The sequence below is a fragment of the Grammomys surdaster genome, unplaced genomic scaffold (assembly GCF_004785775.1).
Source record: "Grammomys surdaster isolate TR1022 unplaced genomic scaffold, NIH_TR_1.0 171, whole genome shotgun sequence".
NCBI classification, from domain to species: Eukaryota; Metazoa; Chordata; class Mammalia; order Rodentia; family Muridae; genus Grammomys; species Grammomys surdaster.
This window is the reverse complement of record NW_021604619.1, coordinates 303900-329829: the sequence shown is the minus strand read 5'-3', so window position 1 is coordinate 329829 and position 25930 is coordinate 303900. Positions and strand designations below refer to the sequence as shown.

Here is a 25930-nt window from a genome sequence, read left to right as displayed (position 1 = left end):
CTGGTGGTTAATAATGCCAAATTTTATTTTTAGTGTGTCCTTTTCATGTTTCTTCTCATATGTATGTACGTATGTATGTATGTATATATGTATATGTGTGTGTATGCTGTATGTATATACATATATATGCTATATGTGTTTATATCTAATATATATTTTGACTATCTTAGTGATTCAATGATATATTTTCCCAATCTTGTAATTAAAGTTTTTATTTAATATTGTCAATTTTTATATTTTTAATTTTTGTATTTTCTAAATACTGGTTCTTTATCAGAATCATAGCTTGCAAATATTTTCTTCTAATCTATAATTTACCTTTTCGTTTTCCAACGTAAGCTTTAGTTTAGTTTTGACAGAGTATAAGTCTGCTTCTAATATTTATGTTTTTAATGTCAAGTCCAATAACACTTTTCTTGGTTCAAACATATAAAAATTTCTGTTGTACTTTCTAGTTTATTTATTACTTAAGAAGTTCATGCAATGTATTTTCATTATAATCCATCCCCTTCTCCAAATCTTCCCAAATCCTTACCCACTCCTTACTCACCGAGCTTCACGTTCTTTCACTCTTAAAGACAGACAGAAACAAAACATGGAGTCAGGCTTGTGTTGGCCAGCTACTCCTGTGCATGGAGCCTTGTCCTGGAGAGGGGTTAAGATGCTCAGTGTCACTCCCCTGAAGATAGCTGATTTAACCCCCCTCACCAGCCATCAGTTGCAAAAAGCTTCTTGCTAGGGTAGGAATTTTTGTCCACTTCCCTTACCTTCCTTCCTTTAGTGCTGGCAATTAGTCTGGCTTGAGCTCCTGCAGGTCTTGTGAATGGTTTTCACGGCAAGTTTTATGCTTTTAATATTTATGTCCTTTTGAGACAGGGCCTCACTGTGTAGCTCTGGCTGGCTTGGAATTACCTTTGTAGACTAGGCTAGTCTTGAACTCACAGAGATCTGCCTACCTCTGCCTCCCAAGTGCTGGGATAGAAGTTGTGTGCAACTACAACTGGCTTAAGCACATGATTCCTTATCGGTGATTCTAGTGTAAACCATGAGGTTATATGTTTGGGATTCCTGCTTCCTTCTCTTCCCTTCCTTTTCTTTCCCCCCTCATCTTCCCCTGCTTACTCTACCCTTCTCCTCCCTGCTTATACTTCTGTCCTTCCCTCCTTCTTTTCTTCCTTCTATCTTTCCTTCCTGTCTATTACTATGACTGTTGAAAGATTGTTCTTCCTACACTGATTCACTTTTGTGCCTTTAATACAAATCAGTACAGCATAGCTACAAGGTTCTATTTTCAAGGTCTCTCGTCTTACCCACTACTCTGAATGTCTGTCCTTCTACAAGTACTACACAATCATGGTCACTGGAGCCATAGACTTTAATGTTCTATAAAGTGACTGTGTTCATCGCTACCAAACTGCTTTAAAATGTCAAAGGCAAGTACATTTCCATACCATTGGAAAAAAGTGTGCCTTCCCAGGAAGGTTTTCTGAGATTTGCATAGGACTCCTTTATATTAGCTACTATGGTTAACAAATCTGGTCTTTATCTACCTAATTGAGTCTTCTCTTATTTCTTTCACTACTAGTTATTTTTTAATCTTCACTATATATAAGTTATGTATGTGTTCTGCTAAGTACACGTCTAAATGTTATGTTTATTTGGAATGGCTGTAAATAATACTATATTGAGAATTTGGGTTGCAACATGCTCATTGTACATGCCAGGATTTTGTGCAAAGTAATTGACTTTTGTAGGTATGAATTTTCTATACTAAAAAACAGAGACTATATCCAGAGACTCATTGACATGTTATATTGTAGACAATCATGTACTGGGATAGTACAGACCATTTCTAATTGGCTTTCTAACCCGGATCTTTTATTCACTTAATTTGCTTCATTCCAATCATTATAATGCATAGAAAAATCTTTAATTAGAAGGATGAATATAGACATCTTGCCTCACTCTGATTTTAGAAAATAGCGTTCAGTTTTTCACCATTAAATAAGTTAACTGCAGGGGGGTTGTAGCTCGTGTTTATCAACTTGATGATGTTAATCACCCTCTCTAAATTGCTGAAAATCTTATAAGAAATAGACGCCAAAGGCTCTTCCTGAATTAATTGCTTTATTTATGTGACTTTTTATCTTCTTTGTTTGGTGATATAATAATGTAGTCCGTGAGATGGTTTCAAACACTAAACCAAATTTACATACCTTGAATAAATTCTACTTGGCATATTTTTTGACATACTAATGGATTTGGTTTCCTAATATTTATTGAATTTTTATATCTAATGAGGGATATTTGTTCATAATTTTAGTTTATTTTTTCAATTAGCTTTAGCCATGAATAGTTTGAATGCCTGTAGTCTAAGCTATCCCAAAAGATATGGCAGGAAAATGGCTTTAGCCCAGGAATTCAAGGCCAGTCTGGACACCATAGCAAGATGCCATTTTTTTTAAAGTAGGGAATAGAGTTTATTCAGGGCATGGGGAGGGGAGTTAAGAGGGTAGCAGAGGCAGATAAAGGCAGAGAGCAGTAGAGAAGTAGAGGTTGACTATGACCATGGTAAAGGAATGGGGAGAGAGCGGGAGCTGGAAAGCAAGAGCAAGAGCACGACATTTCTTTAAAAAGTGAATTAGGTGTAGGGCTTCTGTTGACACACATCTCTAGTCCCAGCATTCAGGAGGTAGAACAGCAGGTATCACCAATTTAAAGCCAGCCTGGGATTCATAATATGCTCCAAACCAACATGGTTTATCCACAAAGAACTTGTCTCAACAGGGGAAACAGAATTAGGAATGCTTTGTATTTTCTGGAAGAAATTATGTGAAGTTGGAGTGGGGAAATAGAATTTTTGTTGTTTTCTGTAGTCTATAAAAAAATTATATGGAAGTGGCATGACTCTTCTCTATTTGGTTGATTTCAACATTAAAATTGTTTGGCCTAGACATGGATTTTTCAAAAGTTTTTTTAATTATGGATTCAATCTTTGATAGATAATAGAACTATTCAGATTATTCTTTGTTATGCTTTCATGGTTTCCGTCCAATTTTCTGAACTGACAAATTTATCAGCACATCATTATTCCTAGCATCTCTACCATTTTTATTTTTTTATTAATCATTTTATTCATTTATATTTCAAATGATATCCCCCTTCCCAGTTTCCCCTCCACAAACCCCTTCGTCCCACCCCACTCCCCTTTTCTTCTGTGAGGGTGTTCCTCCACATCCACTCCTGCCTCATTACTCTACCATTCCCCTATGCTAGGACATTGAGCCTCCACAACTCCCAGAGTCTCCCCTTCCATTGGTGTCAGATAAGGCCATCCTCTGTTACACTGTGTATCTGAAGTCCTGGCTCCCTCCATGTATACTCTTTGGTTGATGGTTTAGAACCTGGGAGCTCTGAAGGGTCCAATTAGTTGATATTGCTGTTCTTCCTATGGGGTTGCAATCCTATTCAACTCCTTCAGTCCTTCCCGTAGCTTTCCTTCTTTATCATTTTAATAGCTTCTTTTATTTTGTAAAATTATAATATAATTACATATTTTCTCCATCCCTTTCCCTTCTCCAAACCATTCCATATTTCCCTATTTGCTCCTTTTTCAAATTCATGATGTCTTTTCTCATTAATTGTTATACACATATGCATATATATATACATATACATATACGCTCAGACTTACTTGTATGCATGTTTTCAAGGTTGATCATCTGGTACTAGAAAACAAATTGGTATGCTCTCCTTGGGAAATTGGGAAAGAGTACTTCTCCTATTCTTAACATCCCTTTGTTACCTGTAGTTCCTTGTACAGCATTGAGACCTTATGTGCTTTTCTTTATCCTTTTTCAGTTCATGTTTAGACAATTGTGTTGTTAAGACTTTCTGTGTCTATGAACCATACAATGACTACCATAGCATAATAACCATAAGGGTCCCAGTAGTGACACACATACTTTGGTTGTATCCAACAGCTCTCTAATTGAACTTAAGACTTGCTCAACAATAAGGAAATCATGTCCAATACTGGAAACCTAGCTAACTAATCAGTGCTAGTGTAAGGGTGCATGATTTGCCCAAGGATGATACCACAGACTCAAATAGTATGTAAATGCAAAGAGTATTTTATTCTGCAGAAGTTCAGCATGCTGGGGTCTCCCATTACCAGAATAAAAAATGAACCAATTGAGCTCACAGGCCTGACTTAAAGCTCATTAAGGGATTCTAGGATAGGTGACCTATATCTTGTTCCATCTCTAGGGACATTTCATTACCAGGGTGTGGGGGCAGGAAACTGTTGCTGAAGAATTCTGGGGTAGGTGACTTTTATCTTACTCTATCTCTAGGCATTCCAGAACCATTACCATGGTGTGGGGGCTGGAGCCTGGGCTTTTTTTCTAGTAACTGACTTGCTTGGGCTTGCCTGGACTTACCCAGTTCTTAGGCCTAGTCTCCTGGACTGCCAATTTGAAACCCATCAGGGATCTGGGAGAAGAACCTACAACCACTACTTTATGAAAAGAGCATAAATAGATTCTAAATAGTTGTCTTTATAACCACAGGGAAGTGTAACCTTTACGCTCATCAAGAAAACCTCACTTTACAACAGATGGAAACCACTACAGAATGCCATAGCCAATCAAACTGGAGAGTTATGGGGCTCACGTCTTACATATACATCTATAAAACACTTAACTCCTAAGAACGGGTAACATCTCTGCACAAGAAGGGGTGGAAAGCTTTTAAGAGCCAAAGGATAAGGGGTGTTTGCTGTGGGATTACATCCCGTTACCATCGGTCCATAAAGACCCCTTATTGATATTTCACAGCCACCGTGTCTATGGTGACATCCTCTATTACAGTCCTGAGATTTGTGGTTTCTATCAGCCTACAAAAGATGTATCATTTTATTGATTTTTTTCATAGAATCAGCTTTTGTTTCATTAATTTTCTGTTAAGTTGTTTATTATTATTTGATTACTTTCTTATCATATATGTGTGTATATATATATATATACATACACATGTATATATACATACATACATATACATGTGTATATATATATATACACATGCACATACACGCACACACACACACACACACACACACATATATGTATATATATATATATATATATATATTCGTATTCTTCGGAATAATTTTATTCTTCTGTTCTATTCACTGCTGTGGTTTACCTGTACATTTTGATAGGTCATACTTTCATTCTCTTTCAGTTATTTATGTTTTGTAATTTTCATTGAGATTTTATTTTAACAAATAAAACACATAAAAGTATACGTTAATTCTTTTCTGTGTTTTTAGAGTTTGCTTGTCTTTTTACTATTGATTTATAAGTGAATTCCATTATAAGTTGACAATATACTCCACATGATTTTATTCTTTTCAATGCTGAAGTCGGCTGATAGCTTAGAACAAGCTCTATCTTGAACTTTTTTAAGTGAACAAAAGAATTACATCAAGACTTTTTAACATAAAAATATATATTCTGTTGCCTTTGTGGGAAATCTCTATCAAGATCCCATTTCATTTTCTTGTTTGTATATTATTTAAACTTGTTGACTTTCTGTTCACTAGTTCTGTTCTAGTGCTTCAGAGAAAAGGGGCTGGTGATGCCCCTAAATATGATTACAGATTTCTTTGTTCTCTATTCAATCCTACCAGTTTTTGCTTCACAAAGAAAGCATGTTGGCATTTTTCCCTAATCTCTTTTCAAAACAAAACCATAAAGTATATGGCCATATTCCTGATCAATGGGCATTAAAGACCTTGTAGACATAAGCTATCCTGCTTCCCTGCAGCATAGAAATGGAACAGTGGCCTTAGCATCTCTCTTCTTAAGAACAATGTTCTTATATCTGTTGGTGTTATCTGTTTACCTGAGACGTCAGCATCATTATATGGCTGTGTTTGTGGGATGAGGCCCACAATCGATTTGTGGGGAGAGTATCCTCTATAATACAATCTCTCACAACTAAAGTACCAACTTCCTGACAGAAGGAAAGAGTTCAAGGAAAGAGTAATGGTGGGATCTGCTAAGAAACTTCATTGTTCACAAGTTTAGCTAAATGAGCATTTTATATTAGACCATGGTTTGTATATGTTGGAAAATATGCTATTGAGAACATGATGTGCTGGGTGGTGGTACACATCTTTAGTCTTTCGGGGAGATTAAAGGGGATTGGCCAGAGGTAGAGACTGGTGAATCTCTGTGAGTTTGAGACCAGTCTAGTTTACACAGCCAGTTCCAGGACAGCCAATGCTACACAGAGAAACAAGTGACTACATACAGATGACCAAACCTATGGTCAAAAATACCAACAGTGATGATCTGTGGGTTTTATTTATCTTAGTTTTGTTGTTGATGTTGTTGTTGTCTGGAGTCTTTTGCTTGTTTGTTTGTTTGTTTGTTTGTTTTAAAGTAATAGTGAGTAACAACTCTATGGGGGACTCATCTGTCATTGTGAGACATCCTTGTGTGTTCCTTAATTCAGAATAATAAGAAGATAGAATGCTGTGACTCTCTGGGGCACTTCAAATGCATAGCAGATCATGACATGCTCTAAGGACATATTTGCATAAAGCATGTACAAAAGTCTAGTTGTCATGAGTTTGTTAACAACTTTACCTTAATGGGAAATGGGTTGGGACTTTGATATTTCTAAAATCTATACTTCTGTGATATTAGGCAGCTTATATAAAAGCCATGAGTTAATTTTATAATCCATCCCTTATAATAAAGTTGGGTGATATGTATCGTCTACATTATAAATAAGGACAATCCTTGTCTTCAAACAAGAAAAATAGTTCCCTTTTCAAAACAAGCCAAGTTTAATAAACAGCTCATTTGTCCTACTGGGACAAATGACTTTGCTAGACTTACTCCAGAATTATTTTCTTTTGCAAATCCCCTCTGCCTTCTTCATTCTGTGATTGATTGTTTAAGAGCTGTTGTCATTGGCCTTTCCCCGGGGTTAACACACAGCTCTTCCTAAATAATCTCCAAGTCATTTTGTTGGAGCCATTGTGTTGTTTTCCAGGCAGCCATTGCCAAAGGGCAGCATGATAATTAACAAGCTTCAGGTCTGGAGGATTCTAGGTCTCACTTCTGACAGACAACGAATGTATGTATCACACACATAGTTCTTCTTCTGAAACTGCCTGTGTTCTAAAGGGAGTCTGACACTATAACAAAAGGTTGAATACTCCTAAACTTTACTTCTTGTCCTCTGAGACCAACTCTTAAAGGTTTAGGGATTATGCCATTCCTTGCAGCACAATGAAGTTCTATATCTATAGAGCTTGCCATTGTATTACTCTGTTCACTTTTTATTTCATGTTACCAAGCAGTTAAAGCCAGCTACACTACATATCCCTAGTGAGAAAACATTCCTACTCAACCTGCATGATTCCTATTAAAACTGACGTTTTTCACACTGTTAGAGACTTGAGGAGGCACACACGCCACAATAGGAGACAAGACACAGAAAATAGGAGGCTTCAATAATCTTCACACTGGTTTGGTGGAGAAGAGATGTTCTTTACACATCAACCAAATGTGCAAAGCACAGGCCCTAAAGGTGCAAAAATATTCACGCAGTGTCTTAGAGTTGGTTGTTACTCTATAATGCTTCTCTCTGACATGTCTGTTCTAATATCTTAGGAGTTCGTGATGATCGTTGTCTTTGGCTTGGAGTTCATCATTCGAATCTGGTCCGCAGGTTGCTGTTGTCGTTATAGAGGATGGCAAGGGAGATTGAGATTTGCTCGAAAGCCTTTCTGTGTTATAGGTGAGTATCAAAGTGTGGGATTTATGATTTATGGTACTGCATTTTCTCTCTCTCTCTCTCTCTCTCTCTCTCTCTCTCTCTCTCTCTCTCTCGTGCCTCTGCTGATTACCTCTGCAATATGCCACCAGGTTATATTCAAATGAATAGGCATCAATGCATTATTTCTACTGAACACTTACCCTCTAGCATACATTGACAGCACCAGTGTGCCTTATGCTCTGGAAACTTTAAATCTGACCACGAACTCTACACTCTGAAATAGAATTTCCCCCAACCCTACCCCACAGTTCCAAAACAGTGCATTTCTGTGTTGCCCCTAGCTTCTGTACTTCCAGGAGGGACTCCATTCTGTTGAGATTCCATTTGAAATGATGTCTCCTGATGAAAACGTTATAGAGTCCTGTGGAGTTAAGACTTGGCACCTTTCAGTAACAATGTTTAAAATCATATCATAAAACTGAAAACTCTGCATATCAAAGCTATTATTAGACAGCTAAATTTGCTTTTCTTGTTCTTTTGCCCTTCTCACTTGCTGGGCAACCTTTCAGATCCAAAACTCTGGAAGTACTTGAGTGTGGTTTACTCCAGTTATTTCCAAGCTGAGAAAGTCGGGTTTAATTTACAGGATAGTTTACCCTCTTGTTTGGAAAGTGAGGAATTGTTGAGTAATCTCCTTGATCTCATCCCTTAATCCTGCTCCCTATGGTGAGAGCCCCAGGATGCTTTCCAGTAGAGTTCCCTCCTCTGCAGGTGCTACTAACACCAACTTCTCTCATCTACAAAACTAAGCTTCTTTTCTTTTTGGAAACTTTCATCCTAAGGTATGGAGAAAAGCTGGTGGCAGCTCACAACCCCATAGAGCAAAGCACTGAACATTTGATTCCAGCCCCTGCCCCTCCTTCTGAGTTCTCTACTCAAACAAGGTTAGGAAAAATTATCACTTGATGTGAAACTACTTGCAAAACAAGGACTCTCTGTCCCATGAGAGACCCAAACAGAACAACTCACAAGGCAGGTGGTTGGCCAAGATTCACTCAACTTTTACAGTATAGGGTCAGTTCATGGATGACTGCAGGAATGTTCCAATCCAGATCTTAAAACCAATTAAAAGTTGATTGTGTTCCAGTTCCAAAGGCAATGCCCATGTGTTTCTGTTCGTCAAGCTAGAAAGAAAGTTCTTTTCCAAATACCTGCTGCCTCTTGATAACTTTTTCTAGCCATGGATGCATCAACACACAGTAGCCTTTTAATATTTCTCTGTCTGTTTCAGATCTTTAAAGGTCTTTCTCAGAATGTAATCTTCTGTTCTCTATCATTTTACTTGTCTGGGTACACCTATCAATGATTACCTTGTAGATTTAACAACCGAATAATTTGGGTTTTGTTAACTTTGGGGGATTTTTGTTTAGGTGGGCATTTTACAGCTAGAAAATTTACTGCTTTGTAAGTTGATGTGGATAAATATATAATGAATTCCCCTTAGAACATAGATAATATATCTATTTATGCAGCAAAAATAATCGTGCATGGCTTTCAGTATTCTGTTTAATGTCTATGTGACAGTTGGATCTGTGTTTCAACCTAATTGATATAATAGATGATTGGTATTAGATCCCTGGATTTTTCCCACACAGTTAAATCAAATGTCACCTACTAAAGGCAAGGGCTATACCTCACTATTCTTGAGACCCAGATCTCGTTAGGGGTCCATATAAATGCTGTGTAAACTACTAAAAATGATGAAGTCAGACCTATGGTCCCCTTGTTCAACCAAATCTACACTGCTGAATGCAGAAGGGGATATTGTATCTTTCTTACCTATCTGTGATATGCGTTCTGAACATGAAAGAGTCTGAAATACACCAAGGCTTATTAATACTTCATATGCTTGAAAGATTGGGTACTCTAAATATGCCACATACTTCTTTTTGAAATCTTGAACATTTAAGGATAATGTGAAAATGACAGCTCTCCTGTTATGCCTTTTAAGTGGGAAATGTTTTCTCTAGGCACACTCAGCTCTAGCTCTCAAGTTGACACAGCCAAGTTATCTGACAGTGTCTATCGGGGATCACGTCAATCAGATTGGCCTATGGCAATCTGTGGGACATTATCTTGATCAATTTTGATACAGGAGGACCCAGCCCACTGTGGGCGATGCTACCTCTGGGCAAGTGGACCTGGACTATATAGGAAAACAAACTAAGACTGAGTAAAAGGGCAAGCTAGAAAGCATAGTTCTTCCATGGTTCTTACCTCTGTGCCTGCTGTGAGTTTTGGCCCTGAGTTCTCTCAGTGATGGATTGTGAGCTGGGAGTCATAATACAAAGCGCAACCTTTTTTCTCCAAGCTGTTTGTGGTCAGTGTTTGTCAGACCAATTAAAAGCCAACTAAAACACACAGCAATAAGGACACTTCCCATTAGAAGCAAACAGATGCTACAACCATGCTCAGACCTTGCATAGTACTAATTCTTTTTTTTTAATTTTTTAATATAATTTATTTATTTTTTTCAAATTGTAATTTATACTCGTTCACACAGGGGTTATAAACACAGAAAGGCAGGATGTGGGGAAGGGGATGACACTGGAGTGTGGATGTTCAGGGAGAATACAGATATTTTTCAGAACAGGGTATCGGCTGGGTAAGGGTTCAGGGGACAGGTCGCTACGGCTCTGCCTATGACTCGCTTGTCCTTATCTAAGTTGATATTATCTGCCAAGGCTACCTATTTAGCATAGTACTAATTCTTATTTACCATTGGGATACCATTTGATAGAGGCCCTGTGAGCTGATTCTAGAGACTGACATTTCCCTTTTCTGAACCACCAACCTTCAATTGATTAAAGAACCCATACAGTCATTGTCCACTTCTATTTGGAAAACATATTGCAAATATTTAACATTCTAAGAAAAACAACCTGGGCATTTTTTTAAAAATCAAAACTTTCCTTTCATCACTGTTTTTTAATATTTTGCTTAGTTTTGATGGCTTCCTTTGAAAATTTCAAGATTGTATCTAGAATGGCAAAACCCTTCCTTACCCCTACATATTCAACCAGCTCCACCCCTAAGACTCTGCTGTGAAAACCTTCCACCAGCTTTGGCCAGTCCCTGCAGTCCTGCCTCCAAGAGTTAAGCATATTTGTAGTAACTCCCTGGCTTGGCTTCCTTATGAATTTTCTATATCCCATCATAAATGCCTCCTTCTATAACATGAGTAGGGAAATTCGCGAATCACTTCCAAGACTGGTATCACGGGCATTCATTTTTATCCAGCTTTTCTTAATGGCCTACTGGAGAATTGCAAATAGTATCAAAGGCTGGTACTTAGATCACAGTAATGAGTCTGATGTGTCAGGCGGTCTCAACTTCAAATGCTGGCTATTTTTGGGTTCCTGAGTGACTACTTTTAAAAAACAGTCATAACGGGGCTATAATTTTTTTCAGTCTTCAAGTGTGTCTCAGTGCAACTCCAGCCTGTTAATAATCTTGGATCTATATTTGATGTTAAATGTAGGTTGATTTCCTATCACTGTTTTAACAGTTTCCTGCGGTCCTTCCAGCAGTGAATGAAGAGAGTTAACCACAGCTCAGATGTTTCCTGCAAATTAAGCATATCTCTCTTTCACTTGCAATAACAGCTCCTTGGGAGAGTGACAGCTAGTGTTTTGTTGTTGTTGTTGTTGTTGTTTTGGCTTGGTTTGTTTGTTTTCAGAAAACATGGCCAGCTTCTTCCTTGACTGAAAGAAAAATAGAAGACTTTATTAGATCAACCACATGACTAAGGTTATTAAAATACATCTGTGATTTTATCATATTATAAGGCAAGTTAAGTTGTTAGTGCATTAACAAGTTAGAACAGAGACTCCGAAATGCCACTGGCTCACAAACTAAAGATTTTTTTTTTTCCTGCTTCTCTGCCATCCCCACCTTTTACTGGAATAGACCTGTTCTTGACCCGAGTCATTTTCAGTACCTTCAAAGCTTTTTAATCCCCTTTAGTAGAAACTTCTCTCACAGGTTATTGCCTAACAGTCACACAGGATCTTTCCTATGGTCAGCTGGGGACAGTTAAAACCTATTTAATCAAATACTATTACTTTCTAGTAGCATTATTTACTGAGGACTGCTACATGCTACCTCAAGCACCTTGTAAGTATTATATTACTAATCCTACTCAAGTATTATAATATACTTTTTAATTTTTTGTTACTATCTTTTTTATGTATATGAATATTTTTGCCTGCCTATATGTCTATGCACCACATGCATGTCTGATGCCTGCAGAGACGAGAAAAGGGCACTGAATCTCCTGAAACTGGAGTTATAGATAGTGGTGAGCTGACACCATGTGAGTGCTGGAGACCAAACCTGGATGCTCTTCACTACTGGACCATCTCTCCAGCCACTAATACCCCCATTCCAAACATGAGGAAGTAAGACAGTACTTAACCAACTGGTGAAAAGTTAGGAAGAAGGCCAGAAAACAAAAATCAAAATAGGATTCTTTTCCAATGATTTTAGTCTAGAAAAACAAATCCCTCACGAATTGTTTCCTGACAATTTAAAATTAAACTTGATTGAACGTTGACCATGGGCACCTACTGATGTCTTCTGGCATTGCAAATTCAAAAAGCCAGAGTTTACACGATGACATTAATAGTAACATTAGCTTGATTTTTAACAACTACATCTATTGCTGCTTTCTAACTTGAAGGAGAAATTAGCGAATAAGCAGACCTTATTCGCCTGGTATCTACTTCTTCTACTCTTACGAATTGTCATTCTGAGGGTCCCTGGGACTGACAAATTTTTGACCACACAAAAAGTATTCCTAGAGGGAAATGGAAAAACTGGAGACTGTCCCTCATTTCTGCAATAAACTTTAGTAGACCCCAGGGATATATTTTACTATTATTCTTCCTATCTCTTGTTATATAAGAAAAATAATTATGTGCCAGGCACACACTGAGTGCCTTATGTGCCAGGCACACACTGAGTGCAAAAGATATAAATAAGAATAAAAATAGTCCCTAGTTGTAAGAGTCCAGTCTCATATATTCTTAGAAAGGAAAAAGCCAAAAGAAAATTGGGAAGAATGATATGGAGTACTGTCATGATTCCCTCTCTATAAGACACAGTTTTAAAACTTCGTCATCCAGAAAAATGTGTGTGTGTGTGTGTGTGTGTGTGTGTGTGTGTGTGTGTGTGTGTAATATTCTTCTATGCCCAAGCAGAGCTCTGGGTGATGAGAATAGAAACATAAAGAACGGAGGAGAAATATTTTAGATTGTATAGCCCAAGAAAATCTTTCCAAGCAGTAGAATACTGAGCCGATCATAATATTTTTTAAAAGGAGCCAGTCTTGAAATTATTTGGGCACATACCTTTCCAATCCAAGGCAGAATACTTGAAAAGTTTCCTCAGATCTTAGGAGCTTGGCTTGGGCAGGAAGCACTGTGTGTTGTGGCTGTAAGTCAAGTACAGTAAGGACAGTAGGAAGAAAAGATGGCAGGGATGGGCAAAAGTCACAACCTTTAGAAGAGCAGTTTTCAACCTCTGGTCTCAACCCTCACAAGGGTCATATATCACATATCCTGCATATCATAAATTTACATTATGATTCATAACATAGGTAACATTACAGTCCTGAAGTAGCAAGGGAATAATGCTATAATTGCTGGTCACCACGACATGAGGGACTATATTTAAGGGGCGAGCAGTAGAAATGTTGAGAACTTCTGCTCTCGACACGGCAGCTTCTCAAAACAGAACACTTGCAAAGAACCTGGAAATTTTGGAACTAATATGAATGTCTAGGATAAAGACATCTAGAAGTTTGACTGGGTCTTTTAGTCATCTATGCCTACTTGAACTTTTTATCAGTAACACATATTATAAAGGAATGATTTGTAAATTAGCAATCCATGACTTTTCCATGTAGGTATGGCCCTGCCCTTGCGAACGTGAAATTTCTACTTTAAACAGGAAATGTATTGTTTCTGTGTGGAACTGAAATTACAATGTGGTGGAAACTTTTTAAAGCCTCCTTTGCAACTGTCACTAACAAGCAGTTCCTGGGAGCTTTCATTCCAGATGACTGTGCCCCAGACTCATTCATTACCATGATGGCAATGCAGATTTATTTCATTAAAGGTTATTTATTTATTTCCTTCAGGAAGTAGTCCCTTTTGCCTCAAGATGTTTTCTGGAAACTTACGATCAATAAGAAGCATTAAACTATCACTATGGGGTAAATTTTCAAAGTGGCACTTAGAATTTATCAGTATGAGTCCCATTAACTTCAGTGGAAGTCCTGCAGTTAGACCACTACACGTGGCTTTGAAAATGTTCTGTGGTATGTCTTTGCAGTGTGTTTCCTTTAATTTTTAATAAATATCACAGAGAGACTTGGGGCACAGCTGATTGCAGTATTTAAGAATGTGGATAATGCACTATCTAGTGGGAGGCATTTACAATTCGATTTTGAGATTTTTTGTCTATTAAGAATCAGAACAATATAAATATACCTTTACTTCTGCAAAGAGAATTCTTCTATAAAGGAATCTGGAGCCCTGTTAGACTATGGAGCTGAAAAAGCAGAACTATATCCCTCTGAGACATTGTTTATCTCACTCTATAGGTGGAAAAAAATGGGACACCCTGGAGCAGGGATGCTTTGTCCTCAGCTGTAAGTCATCACTGAAACTAGGAATAGAAAACTGGCTTCCCAATAGCTCACTGCTCTGAAACACTGCCTTTTGTAAGAGTCAAATTTAATTACAGTGTAATCTGTTTAATCTACACATGGAAGAATAAGAAAGAAGCAGGGGAAAAAATTTATTAATGGATTAGTGGAAGATTATGTTACATAGATTAGTGGCTTTCTTTGGGGGTCCAAGTTTTCAGACTGTCCTAGAAGGTGTTCAACACTAGCAATTTAATCTCCACTGATTAGCATTGGGAAAGAACTTCTTAATTTTTCTCACACTGAAGCATAAGCAAAGCTTGTATTTGAAAATGTCCCAGTATCCTTCTCTTTGTGAAGATGATTAAAAAATATGGATCAGTCAGGGCTGGGCAGTAAGATTCTGAGATCAAAAGGAATAATGGGTCCATTAAAACAGTTTGTCTCCAAGAAAAGTCAGGAAGCTACACCCATGATGTTGCATCAACATGGCTGCCCAAATAAACGCTGAGCAAGGACAACACCAATAGGCATGCTCAGTGCAAAGAGGGACATCTCATGGAGTTCCTACTGCAGACAAGGAACTATAGACAACCACTGTGTGCTAAGAGTGAGAGAAATTTTCTTCTTCAGACAAGATCCCCCCAACTAGTCATCCAATACAAAGTGTCTAGCCCAAAGCATACACACATACACACAAACACACAAACACACACACACACTGCATGTGGTATATAGAAATGCATACATACAATTATAAAATTGTGTGTGTGTGTCTGCGTGTGTGTGTGTGTGTATCACACAAAAATACACATATTGGGATTTGAGAGAGAACAGGGGAGTGGTATACTCACGGGAGAAGTTGGAGGGAAGAAAGAGAAGGAGAAAATGATATAATTATATTTTTATTTCAAAAAATTAAATGCAAATCAAGGAAACACAAACATGGGAGCTAGAGAAATATCTCAGTGGTTAAGAGCACTTCCTGCTCCTGTAGAAAACCTAAGTCCCATTCATAGACGTGTGTGGGGTGTCTCACAACTGTCTATAGTATAACTGTCTATAATGCCAGCTCCAAGTGATCTGATGCAAATACACACACATACACACACACACACACACACACACACACACACACACACACGAGAAAGAGAGAGAGAGAGAGAGACAGAGAGAGAGAGAGAGAGAGACAGACAGAGAGAGAGAGAGAGAGAGACAGAGAGAGAGAGAGAGAGAGAGAGAGAGAGAGAGAGAGAGACTGAGACTTAAAATGGAAAACAGGCTGAAAACATGTCTCAGGAATTAAGAGTAATGGCTGCTCCTCCAGAGGACCCAAATTTTATTCCCAGCACTCACATGGCAGCCCACAGCCTCTGTAAATGTAGTTCCTGGGGATCTGACCCCTCCCTCTTCCGACCACAGCAGGTACCAGGTATGCATGTGATATATAGACATACATGCAGTCAAAACACTTAAACACGTAAAATTAATAATAAAAATAATATATAGATATAAATAAAAATAAAATAATAACAAAATTATAAAAATATCTACATCATAAAAGGAAAAGTGTATGTATGCTCAACTCTCAGATGAAGTGTGTGAGCTTCCTCATTTTTGTTTCTCATGACCTTTTTCCTGTAAATACAGATACAGTATATACACTAGTCTTTTGGCTTTGTGTTTCCACATCTTCATTAGAGAACGGACAGTACCATAGGAGTTGAATTTAAATAGAAAATTTCCCTTGAAACTGAACATAATAAAAGATTAGTGACTGAGCTGCCTGGTATTATATCAGCAGGGATAAAACTTCATGGTTTTAATCATAAATCATAGATGAAAGCTATTTTGTGTAATTCCTACAAAAAATTGTACTAAAGTGAATAGGGATTTGATCCAGACTTTATGGCATAAGAAACTGAGACTTGGGTTAGGAGCTTTCCTGTGCCATATACCAAAGAGCTAGGGGGCAGGGCATCGACTCAAGTCCTGACTTGACAACACTTCATTATCACTTTGTGCCATGTATGGGCAACATGGGATCAAACTAATAAAATATATGATGAGGCTTGAGTCTTATTCCTAAATCTCCCTCCTCCTTCTCCTTGAAGACATTATATAAAGTCAAAAAGTAAATACTTATAAGCATCAGAACAGAGACAATTCTTTCTCTAAACACTTAGTATACAACCTGGCTTCCCTCCTCCCCCGAAACCTACATAAAAATAATGAGTCCTTTTTACAAATCTCCATGTTAGAATGTATCCTTTCTCTGGTTTTCCCAACAGAAAACCAACATGAATGTCTACTGTTAAATGAGCTTATTCAGATTTCATTAGTTTTTACACGCACTGCCTTGTATATGTGTGTCCCAATAAGTTTTTATCATATGGACAGAGTTGTGCACTCAGATCAAGACTAGGAATCTTTCTGCCAGTCAACAGAAACATGGCCTGCAATTCCAAGCGCTGAGCTTTTAAAGTCACTCTTTCCTTCAGATCATAACCTCTGTGATCCCCAGGTCAGAGTGCCCTCACTTCCTCTTTCTTATCCCTGGGGAATTACTACTGTACTCATACAACAGCAAGGTTTAGAAATTCACTTTTCTTCACTCAAAATGAGGGCACCTGCCATCAGTAATTCATTTGCTTTTGGTGCTGAATAATATATCTTGTGATAGGAATACATTACAATTTTGTTTATTCATTTCCCTTTAGGACCTCATTTGGTTTATTATTTAGCTATTACTAATGAAGCTTTTATGAATATCCTTGTACTTGTTTTTATGTGAACATGAATTTTTATTTCTCTAGAAATTACTGGGGTATGTAGTAAGTATTTTTACCAGAAAAAAAATGATTTTTACAATGTGGCTATTTCTTTTAAGATATATATTCATGGATGTAAACTATATCTTGGTTGAGATAAATGACATTTATGGCTCCCTCAGACTAACACATTTAAAACTTCTACCATATAGATTGTTGGGACCAATAATCACAATTCTTGTATAACTTATAGAAAGGTTGTTTTTTCTCCTTAACCCAAAACTTCTCATAAGATCCCCCTTTCTTATACCCAAGAGGGTCGTTTTCTTCAAAACTCCTCCTTACTTTTCCCAGTGGCTTTTGTTTTTAATCATAACGAACTGGAAAGTCTCTTTCCCCCGCATCGACAAACCATCAGCAGGAGATCAGATTCATTGATTTTTGACTTACTGAGGTACATTTTTTTTGATGGAGCAACCATCTGCTCATGTAGGAAAAGGTCATGTTAGATCCATGTCTGTCTTACTTAAGATAAATTACCAGTAAGTCAAGATGTAAAACAAACATGAAAAATAAAAAAGTGGGACACAGATATAGGAATCTCTATGACCTTGAAAGTTCAGAAGCCTTCCTTTTTTAATAATTCATTTTTTATTCACTTTCTAACCATGATCACAAATACAGACAAAACCAACATAGAATGTTGCATGACACATGAAGCAAATATAAAAGCAACTGTAGGAAACACCTAGAAAAATACATATACGTCTTATCAAAGACAAAAAACTAATTAAGAAAACTAATTAAGATCCCCTTAAGATAGAAGGAACACAGAAGTCAAGGGAAAACTGGAGTCTCAGTACAAAATAAAAGATGAGAAGGAGAAGATGAACTGAATCCACTGAAAGAAAAGTATGTCTCTTAAGCACACTGTCACACTCCTGTGAAAGAAATGTATACAATCATATTTTCTTAGCTATCCAACTGACAGGAATCTTCAATTCCACCAGACAGTATTTCAATGGATCTGTGGTTACTCCACATCACTGAATCAAGCCTACACACCCAACAGGATTGCTAACTAGTGTCACTTATGAAAAAAGCATCCATAATTGTTTAAATAACATAAGCATCTATTCTTTACCCACTAACTGAGTTTCCTAATATTTTCACCACTGTTCTTCAACTGGATCAACTAGAGAATGTCCACATGATAAAATACAGTTGGCATCTGTCTGTACTATCAAGCTGTATTAAATGTAAAGGTACAATGTGTACTGTGCTGGTATTTGTGTAAGAAAGAGTAAGAGTAACCCCGGGTGGTGGTGGCTCACGCCTTTAATCCCAGCACTTGGGAGGCAGAGGCAGGCGGATTTCTGAGTTCAAGAGTTCGAGGCTAGCCTGGTCTACAGAGTGAATTCCAGGACAGCCAGGGCTACACAGAGAAACCCTGTCTCGAAAAAAACAAAAAAAAAAAAAGAAAAAAAAAGAAAGAGTAAGAGTAAGTATTTATGTTGCTTTGTATCTGAATTAAAAATTGATAAGAGATTCTGAAGTAAAAAAAAGAATAAAAATGTTCACCTGAAGACATTACTCAAGCAGATTGACAAGGAGAGGCAAAACTTCTCATCATGTACCACTTTACATCATAATGATGTTGGAATTATATAAATACATATAGCATCCAAAAGCTGAATAGCAAAAATGGCTCTTTGGATCACAGAAAGAATGCTCTAAATGACGACTGTTATTTTCTATGCCCAGCAATATTGCAGTAGGCAGATTGGTCCGCAGAAAGTATGATGGTACAGAATCTTACACTGCAGGCATTTTGTCATTACCATAGACAATGCAAAGGATAACTTACCATAGAATTTTTGTGTAAGTGCTCTCATTCTGAAGCTAAAGAAGCATATAATAGTGCCTCTAACTCTCTTAAATCATATTCTAAAAGGTGTTTTGTGATTTGCTTTAGTTTGGTCTCTATAATGCTAAATGAATTTTAACTTGGAATTTCTGACTTTTCAAAGAACTTCCAGGAGAAGTTGAAGAAAAAAAAAATTAGATGACAAGTATAAAGAGCATTGTTGGATGTCGGGCATCTAAGCAGTGGCTGATAGGATAAATTAGAGCTTGGTAGGTTCAAAGTACCCTCCTATCAGCCCCAGGTCGGTCAACATAAATAGAACAAAGTGTCCAATGCCTAGTCAGTAAGACTTCCGTGAATATGTTTTATTATTTCCTCTGCAAACTCATACCAATACTGTATTTCTAGATTTGAGAGTTCATGTATGCTAAATAAGAATAAACTTTACTTTACCAGAGGGATAGAGTAGAAAACAAGCTAGTTATGTTTTGGATCCTGGACACCATTAGATGCAGCTGCTGCAGGGACAGTGTGTGCAGTAGCTAAAGAATTTTGCATTAACTGGAGTGTCTTTTGAAACTGGTTGTTGGATTACAGTTTACCCTGATTGGACCTGGGAGGGATCCATGGAGTCTTAACAAGGTTAACAGTTTCTGCAAGGTTCTCTGGGCATCTCTCCTTTGTAGCATCCCTCAGTATAATTATTATTACATTCTGTAGTCTCTTCAAGAATTCTCTCATCCTTGTATAGGGTATGGATGGCATGTCTCTGTCTACACTGGCCCTAAAGTATCTACATACCTACCGCTAACTTAGAGGTTTCAAGTCAAATTCAATATGCGCTTACTGAACTGAAATGCCAGGGAGCTGCCAGCTAGTAAGTATCCACTGAAGAACATCAGCCCCACTCACCATGGTAGAACATTCATACACACATGGTGCCACCCACCCATTCGACTTCGACATGAGCCAGTCTTGGAACTTTCTCTTGTTTGGCCACACAAATGTGATTATTCCATTTACTAAAGCACTTGCTTTACATACTTTGTAATTTTAGATTCTTCTACTAGTAGTTTTAATCCTATACTGTCCAGATTTTGGTTTGGGGGTTTTCTTTTATTTTCTTCTCTTTCCTTTTCTTTCCTTTTCTTTTCTTTTCTCTTTTAATCTCAGTTTTTTCTTTTTTACTTCTTCCTTTTACAAAAACATTTCAAATATTTACTCCTTAGCCCCCACCACAGACTCCAAATCTCTGCTTGGAATTTGGACATCAAAGTGCTGTAGCTAATCCTTAGGACATTTGCCATCCTGTGCCTTCAAAATCCTCCTCCTATCGAATTTCTGCGGTTTCCTGGACTATTTGCTGTTAAAATGCGCACATCTGAAACTATTTTTGAAATATTTCTCCTTGATGCTTTTTCCATATCTAGTTACAAGGACTATGTAGTTCCTGAGTGGTTGGAACTCTGTGAGGCCATCTTCATCCTCTTTAGAAGGGAATCCTAGATTGTAGGGTCACCTGTTTCCAATAAGCTTCAGGATGCCCCACTACTACCACCACCACACACACACTAACACACTTTAACAGAAGTCTGGCTTTAGAGAGAGTTCCTGACCTGAAAGACATTGATACTGAAGAGAAAGTGTTTCCCATATAGGGTTCTGCCTATAGCTTTGGCATTTTTTATGATAGTCTGTTACAGTCTCGGTGCAGCTTCAGACACCAGGTCCTAAGAATTCTAAGTCCCTCTCGAAAACAACTTATTACATCAGCTTATACAAGCCTCTCTGGGGCACAGATTTTTTTAAAAAGCACAGATAAAAAACAAACACAGATTTATATGGATCATAAACAGTGGCACAGAGTAGCAAATACAAAATTTAGTAGTTCTAAAACTTTTCAAAAAGAGGGCAAAGTTTGGGAAAACATTTATAAAGATGGGGCTTTAACAGATAATAAAGCACAATTTGTTTGGTTAATAATACCACTAAAACCACACATGTACAGATATAACCTGTGTTTATCTCCAAATGGGAGGAAATGGGCTTTCAAGGTAACAAAGAGTGCCAGGCATTTATCTGTGGCTTGTATTTACTCTAATTTGTTTCTTTAAAGCCCTTTTCCCTTCTCCACAGGAGGAAAACTCCATTTCCACACCCCAGTGTTTATCCCCAAGGATTAGCCAAGTGCCTAGACTGTATCCATTTCGTTTTTCTAAAATAAGAAATCATGCATTGGAAAAGATTGAGAGGCGGGTGATCCGGGTAATTCTCAATTTCCCAAGATGAAACGTAGAATAAATTCCCACCAATAGGTTTCCTTTGCTTGGTGACATTTAAGCCCAAATTGTACCTCCATAGCAAAAGCCAAATTGCACAGCCCGGTCAACGAGCTTCCTGACGATGTCATTTCAAAACCTTTTAGTAGTAGATGTTGATTAATCATAACCTCAAGTCATCTGAAAGCGAGGATCAAGTTTCTCAAAGGAAAAACAAAAACCAATATATTCCAACAATGATAAACATGACCGATCAGCCAAAAATTCAAAATTGCTGTGCACTGGCTATCAGTATGAGAAAGGAGGTTCTGATGTTTGCAGACTGGATTTAAAACTGCAATAATGTTGTTACCTGTTGGTGAACAATCATTCACTCAAGTTATGATCCAGCGTGAGACGCTGAGCGCTGAGTTTCGACTTGAGAGGTCAGGGGATTTCCAGTAGAAGTTTCAACATTAATCTCTTGTTGGTAGGAATCCAACTCTCAAGTTCTAGTCTGTAGTCAAATACTATTTGGGGCTCTGTTAGGGAACTGAAATTGGATCTGGTTTTGACTTTCAGTGTTTATGAAAATAGATACTAGAAGAAAACTTTAAACAATGTAAAACCATTTCTTCTAAAAGCCAGTCTTACACTCTCTCTATGAAATAACTTAAAACTCTAACCCACATTCTTAATCACCCAAAGATACTTGTAATTTCTCACTATATTGATACTGGATACTGACAGAAATCCACTCAGGTAATCTACTCAAGATGCTACCCGTGCCTTAAATAGAATTTGTTCACCTCCCCTCCTACTTCCTGATGACTCTCAGGGGAACAAACATTTCTCTGTTGTTTTAACAAAGAAACACAGCTTGCTTATAGCCTCTAATCTATGACCTACATCTGAAATTAAACATTTATGATCATTCTTTGAAACAAAAGGTTTTTTGGTAAATAATATTTTTATTTTTATGTGCACTGGTCTTTTGCCTGCATGTATATCTGGGTGAATGCTACATCCCCAGGATGTGGAGTTGAAGACAATTGTGGTACTGGGATTTGAATCAGGGTCATCTGGAAGAGCAGACAGTGCTCTTAACCACTGAACCATCGCTCTAAACTGAAGCAATAGTTTTTGATAGATTGTGGATAGTAAGGAAAATTAGTCCTGTGCCAAAAACAAACAAACAAACAGCCAAGTTGCTTGTACATGCAGCTCTGACTTCTCCTTTATCCTCCGCCCTCATGTGATGTATACCGGTTATCTAGCAGGCATGCCAGATTTAACAAGGTTCAAATAAAACTCCCAATTTGGCCCCTTAAACAGCACTCCTGTCTTCCTCTCCAGTCCCAGCATTTCTCAATAAATGACACTTCACTCACACAACTGTCCAAACTCAGAACCCCGACTGCAGCCTGGTCCTTCTTTCTATCACAATGGGAACTTGAGCAAGTCTGGGCTTCTCCATCTCCATCCCCAGCTCAACGCCACCTGCTTGCCTCTCCACTTAGCCCTCACTTGTGTAAAGCTGACCTCACCCTTTTCCTAGAACATGCAGGACTCCTTAACTGGCCATCCAGCTTATGAACAAGCTGGGTTCAGTGTCAACAACAACAAAATAATCTTTATGAAATATAGATCTGATATTTAAAAGCCTTCCAAAGCTGCTATCCAAACTGTATCTCTTTGTCTTGAACCTTAGACACAGCTGCTGGCCTCTTCAGCCTCAGTCTTTATGGTCTTTGACCCAGAACATTTTCTCTTTAAACACAGCCACCTCACCCCACCTCCCGCTCCAAGTCACCTCCTCCATGACAGTCTCCCAGACCATGGGACTTCCACCATAGCCATGTGTTCCTTTATAGTCCCATTCTCTATCTGCTTTGTATTTCTCCAAGATCTCTGCTACTTACATGATATCCTGTTACCTGTTTGATGTCAGGCCCACCCTGCTCAACATACACTCTAGAAGGGTTAGAGAAGATCTCCTCTTCCTGGTGTTTCCATCATAACTACAAAAGAATTTGTTGAAAGAATGTATGAATTGTACACAATAGCATCTTAAGTAAATTAGCAGTGTGCATTTCTACCAGTCCTCAATAAATCAAATGGATGAGAAAAACTAGGAAAAGATTATTTCCCAAACACTCTTGCTAGTGTCTCATGATTCAACCATGTCCACCATCCCTTAGATTCTAGAAATTCAGAATTGGGATCCTTGACTGTTTCTGGTTTAATTCATCTCATCTTAATGGTAGAGAACCAGCCCTGAGATATTAGAAGGGCCCTAAGTACAGAGCAGAATTGAGCTTTACACCAGGCATAGTTGGGTGCTTATGCCTCTGTATCTTACCTCTCTGCTTCTTTAGACAGGTTAGAATTAGTATACATGGGCAAATACAATGAAACCACAAATTTTCAGACTCTTCTTGCTATGTTAGCAGTGATATTTGTGCTGCGTGCTCTATGTATGTCGGTAATAAATGGTAAACTCATACAGAAACGGTCACATGAAGATAAGACAAGCTAACAACCCTGTCATATTTTGTTGTCCTATTGGGGTACCTAAAATATGTATGTATTAAATATAAGAGTTTTGACTAAATTTTATCCTAATGGAAACCATTTTAAGTTGACATCTTTCTTACTGTCAATACTTTTAAAAATTCATTTAAGACTTAGTGACTGCCTGCATGGCTGGTTACTGACAGCTCTGCTCTCTGAAGTTGCCAGAGGGAAGCCTGAAGTAATATGCAAGCTGGAATCAGATAGCCGTGAGTTTGGTTTCTGCCTCCACTAACTAACTAAATGAGTCTTAAACCTGCTTCGTATCACTCCAGGATCTATAAAAGTGTTAAGGATACAGACAAACATTTAACATTCTTATTCTTTCACATTAAGAAGTCATCATGCTGCCAAGCACACTAAGGCAGACGAAGGGCTTAATGGGTGTTATCTCATTTGATCCTGATATAAGCCTTATGAGAAAAGTGAGTCTATTCCTTATTTCCAGGACTCTAAGACTCCACAAGATTAATAGACCTGAGGCCCACACAGCTGGGAAGGGGCAGAACTAGAAACTCCATGTTGATAGCCTCTGGGCCTCCTTGGAGAACAATTATGGAGAAGTAATGAAATAGAATCTGTATACTAAGCTCACCTCACAGGCTCATATATCAGAGGTACTCAATAAATGTTGCTCATTTCTTTTGCTTTCCTTACCTCTGACTAAATAAATTACCTTGGTCAATGTGCTAACTTCCTTCCTGAACCATAACTGTTTTCCAGTACAATAGCTATATATACGAGCTTGCTCTAGATCATACTGGATACATACACACCCTCAGTTTTACACACACTTCCACCCGAAGACAATCACCACTGCGATGGAAGCGTGCACAGATACAAGCGCACACACACACACATAAATATATATATATACCCATTTATTTGCATTTATACTATAAGATCACAAAATCCCTTTGTGAAACAAGTTGGAATCATCGTATGTACCCTGCTGTGAAATTAATTCTCCAGCGTAAGGATATATTGGAATAAGTTTATCTCATCTCCTAAGACATGTTAATACATCTTGTTATTGATTGATACCTAGATAATACTGATAGCAATAATAAGTGAGCTATTTATTATGCATTCCCGAAAGGACCTCATGACATAAAGACTTTTGGATCTTTATTTTATGAGCAAATGGAGCCACAGAGAGGATCTGTAAATTCATCAGGAAATCCAGATAACAAGAGGCACATCCAGGGTTAGAACGCAGACAGACAGAAGCCATATTCCTTGCTCCTGTTTCCTTACCCTGCACTTCTTAGAAAGGAAATACCATATTAGTTTTCCTTCATCCATTCTTATTGGAAAACTGCATTTTCTAATTTTAATATTATAAAAATAGTTGAGTAATGCTAATTATTACAACACACAAATCCCATAGTTACAGTAACATAAAGTAGAAGTTAATGTTCTCTTTGTTTAATGAAGGTGCTTCCTGTTGGGAGCAAAATCCGATAAGGGATTTTTCTGCTCCACACAGTTATTTAGGCTGACAAAAGCTGCCGCACATGGCTTCCCAGAGCATCCTCCATCACAACATGAATGAAGCTGATGTACAGGAAAGGAGGAAGATGTGTGTGTGTGTGTGTGTGTGTGTGTGTGAGTGTGTGTGCTTCCCTGCAACCTAGACATGGCAAATATCAAGTCTACTCACTTTCTATCACCTAAAAGTGATCACATCATCCCATTCAGGTACAGGAATGGGATGATGTGATCCCATCCCATCACATCATGTGATGTGCTGAAGGTACAGGAAGCCCCTGAGTGGGCGCCCTCTTGGCAGGAATAGCTTTCTATATTGGAAGAGAGAAAGTCACCTGTGTCGGACCATTAAACAGACAATCCTGATCAACAATGGTCTGAATAAGCACACAGAGTAGCCAAAATATATATATATGGGAAGATGGACAGTCATTATGGATAACTCCAAATAATGTGAACC

The 25930-nt window shown here is 37.9% G+C and overlaps 1 protein-coding gene and 1 long non-coding RNA gene across 3 annotated transcripts in view; one reads left to right on the top strand and one right to left on the bottom strand.

Moving 5' to 3' along the window:
• Nucleotides 1-25930, top strand: part of Kcnq5 (potassium voltage-gated channel subfamily Q member 5) — a 540403-nt gene that overhangs the window by 391414 nt on the left and 123059 nt on the right. Inside the window, exon 3 of the mRNA XM_028767237.1 lies at nucleotides 7692-7818. Within this exon, the coding sequence (XP_028623070.1) occupies nucleotides 7692-7818 (127 nt within the window). The remainder of the gene's footprint in view (nucleotides 1-7691; nucleotides 7819-25930) is intronic.
• Nucleotides 10458-21917, bottom strand: LOC114621048. Of its 2 annotated transcripts, XR_003711382.1 has the most exons (3): nucleotides 21779-21917; nucleotides 13209-13291; nucleotides 10458-11561 (listed from the first exon to the last, which is right to left on the bottom strand). It is a non-coding gene; the product is annotated as an uncharacterized LOC114621048 (long non-coding RNA). The 2 variants fall into 2 exon arrangements; XR_003711383.1 differs by lacking the exon at nucleotides 13209-13291 and having other exon boundaries at nucleotides 11530-11561.